The sequence below is a fragment of the Puntigrus tetrazona genome, unplaced genomic scaffold (genome assembly GCF_018831695.1).
Source record: "Puntigrus tetrazona isolate hp1 unplaced genomic scaffold, ASM1883169v1 S000000026, whole genome shotgun sequence".
In the NCBI taxonomy this organism is placed as follows: Eukaryota; Metazoa; Chordata; class Actinopteri; order Cypriniformes; family Cyprinidae; genus Puntigrus; species Puntigrus tetrazona.
In genome coordinates this window covers 1-2071 of record NW_025047706.1, presented here as the reverse complement: position 1 = coordinate 2071, position 2071 = coordinate 1, and the positions used below count along the sequence as shown (strand labels likewise).

The window sequence follows — 2071 nt, the reverse complement described above, 5'->3', positions numbered from 1 at the left end:
CTTCTCTGAGTGCATGGCCTCCTTATACAAGGAACCAGACTGGTCCACCAAACTAGAGACTATGAAAGACAAAATCATCGAGAGAATCAGCGGTCCAGGAGTCAGCTGGGACGACAAAGTGGCCAAACTGAAGAAATATTACATGAAAGACTTCTTCAGCTTGACTGACCTCTGGGCGGTGTTGTTTGTCACATCATATGTGAAGGAGGTGAGCTACTATTCCTAACACAAGCCACCTTCACTTGATGAGGGTACACGGGCTCATGTTCAGTTTTAAAGTGCATGTGTTTTTCGGGTTGAATATTATTAGATAAGTGTATGTGTGTTGTACATACTCTCACACTTTACATGCTTTCATCCGGGTTTGATTGACGTCAGAGTTTTGTACAATTCAATGACGAATCCAAGGTTTGCTGCTGATTTGAATGAAATGAAGTGAACTGCTATTAATGAAATATTATTTGATCAAATGCAGGCACAATAGAAAAAGGGAAAACTTTAACAAAAGTCCCAAGACCAACACGGGGAACATATAACAGATATATTACCACCTGAGTTCTGGAAATGTTGAAATTTGAATAAAATGTAAACTGAAAGACTTTCAAATCACATGAGCCAATGTTTTACTCACAATAGAACATAGATGACATGACATTAGATATGAAAATGAGCTCTTTTCAAATGTGATGCTTGCCACGGGTCTCAAAATAGTGGGGATGGGGGCATTTTTACCATGGTTAGGCATTCATTTTATTCAAAAAGTCCAAATATTTTAATAATTCCAATAATTGTAACAGCAAAAGTTTTAAATGAAAAAAAATTTAATATTTGCAATATCTTGATAAATTGATCAAGACTTTTAACATGTTTGAATGATTAAAGCAATGCTTTTATTCACTCACTGCATTAATAACATTACCGATAGCGTTAAAAATATAATCCATGAGAATGAATATGATGAGATCTACTCAACATGTTAAAAAAAATAAAAGTGCCACTTCTCTCAAAGACGTCAAGCCCTTGGTTGAACCTTTTGATGGTTGTAAACCCAAGAAACTTTTTTTCAAATATTTCAAGGCCCTTTGGGATGATATCAGTGGAGAAACCACCGACCATCTTCATTTGGTAGAGAAACACTCTTTCTAAAAGGTTCAGCCACTGTAGAGATCCGATTTTTACATTTACAGCTTGTTTTTAAAAATGTCATGATTCAAGCTTTTTAGCGATCGCCGATGCGGTCTCCACTACACATGACACGATAAAAAATATGTTCTCTTCAGATCGATGAACAAACGATTTCAGAGCAGTGGGACCAGCACAGTAAAGACCCGTACCCCGTCTACGCAGTGATCGACAAGCAATGCAAAAAACGCGAGGAAGGAGGTCTGTGATTGTTTTGGAAAGAGACAGAGTTTTAATGCGTTTCTGTCAGCTGTTACAGTAAATGGTGGTGCTTTCTGTTTTCTGCAGACCCCTGGCTTGAGGTCAGTCCACATGAAGCGGGTTACTCCCTCACCGGAGCGTTTGTGGACACCTGTAACTTCGGCAGCCAGTTCGAGAACGGCTCCAAGAAAAAACACCAGCCTGAAATGGACATGCTGTACCTGCAAGGTAACGAACTCACAGAGAGAGCAGGAGTAGCTCAATAGAAACGTGTGAGACCCTGGATCACAAAAACAGTTATGAGGACATTTTTTTTCAAACTGAGATTTATACACGTACATATATATCCACTGATGTATTGTTTGTTGGATTGAAACAAGTTCGATATGAAAAGTTTTAAAAACGACGAGTTTCAAAATCTGTAATCAGGGTGTGACGAAAAAATCTAAATACTGAGAAAATAGCCTTTAAAGTTGTCCAAATTAAGTTCTTATCAATGCATATTACTAATCATGAATTCGTTTTTGATTTACGGTGGGAAATTTACTAAATGCATTCATGTAACATATGTTTATAAAATAAAAATATCATTTTTGACCCATACAATGCATTTTTGGCTATTGCTACAAATATACCCTTGCAACGTAAGCTTCTGTGGTCCAGGGTCACGTGTATATGTATATATATA

General features: G+C 37.4%; 1 protein-coding gene across 1 annotated transcript; it reads left to right on the top strand.

The window, feature by feature from the left end:
* Positions 1–13: 13 nt before the first annotated feature.
* On the top strand, positions 14–1611 carry LOC122332379 (cytosolic phospholipase A2 gamma-like; the record flags this gene model as incomplete). The annotated part of the gene is made up of 3 exons (XM_043229683.1): positions 14–208; positions 1281–1383; positions 1471–1611. Coding segments are annotated over exons 1-3 (439 nt in total), but the record flags the coding sequence as incomplete, so codon positions are not given.
* Between the last annotated feature and the right edge of the window lie 460 nt (positions 1612–2071).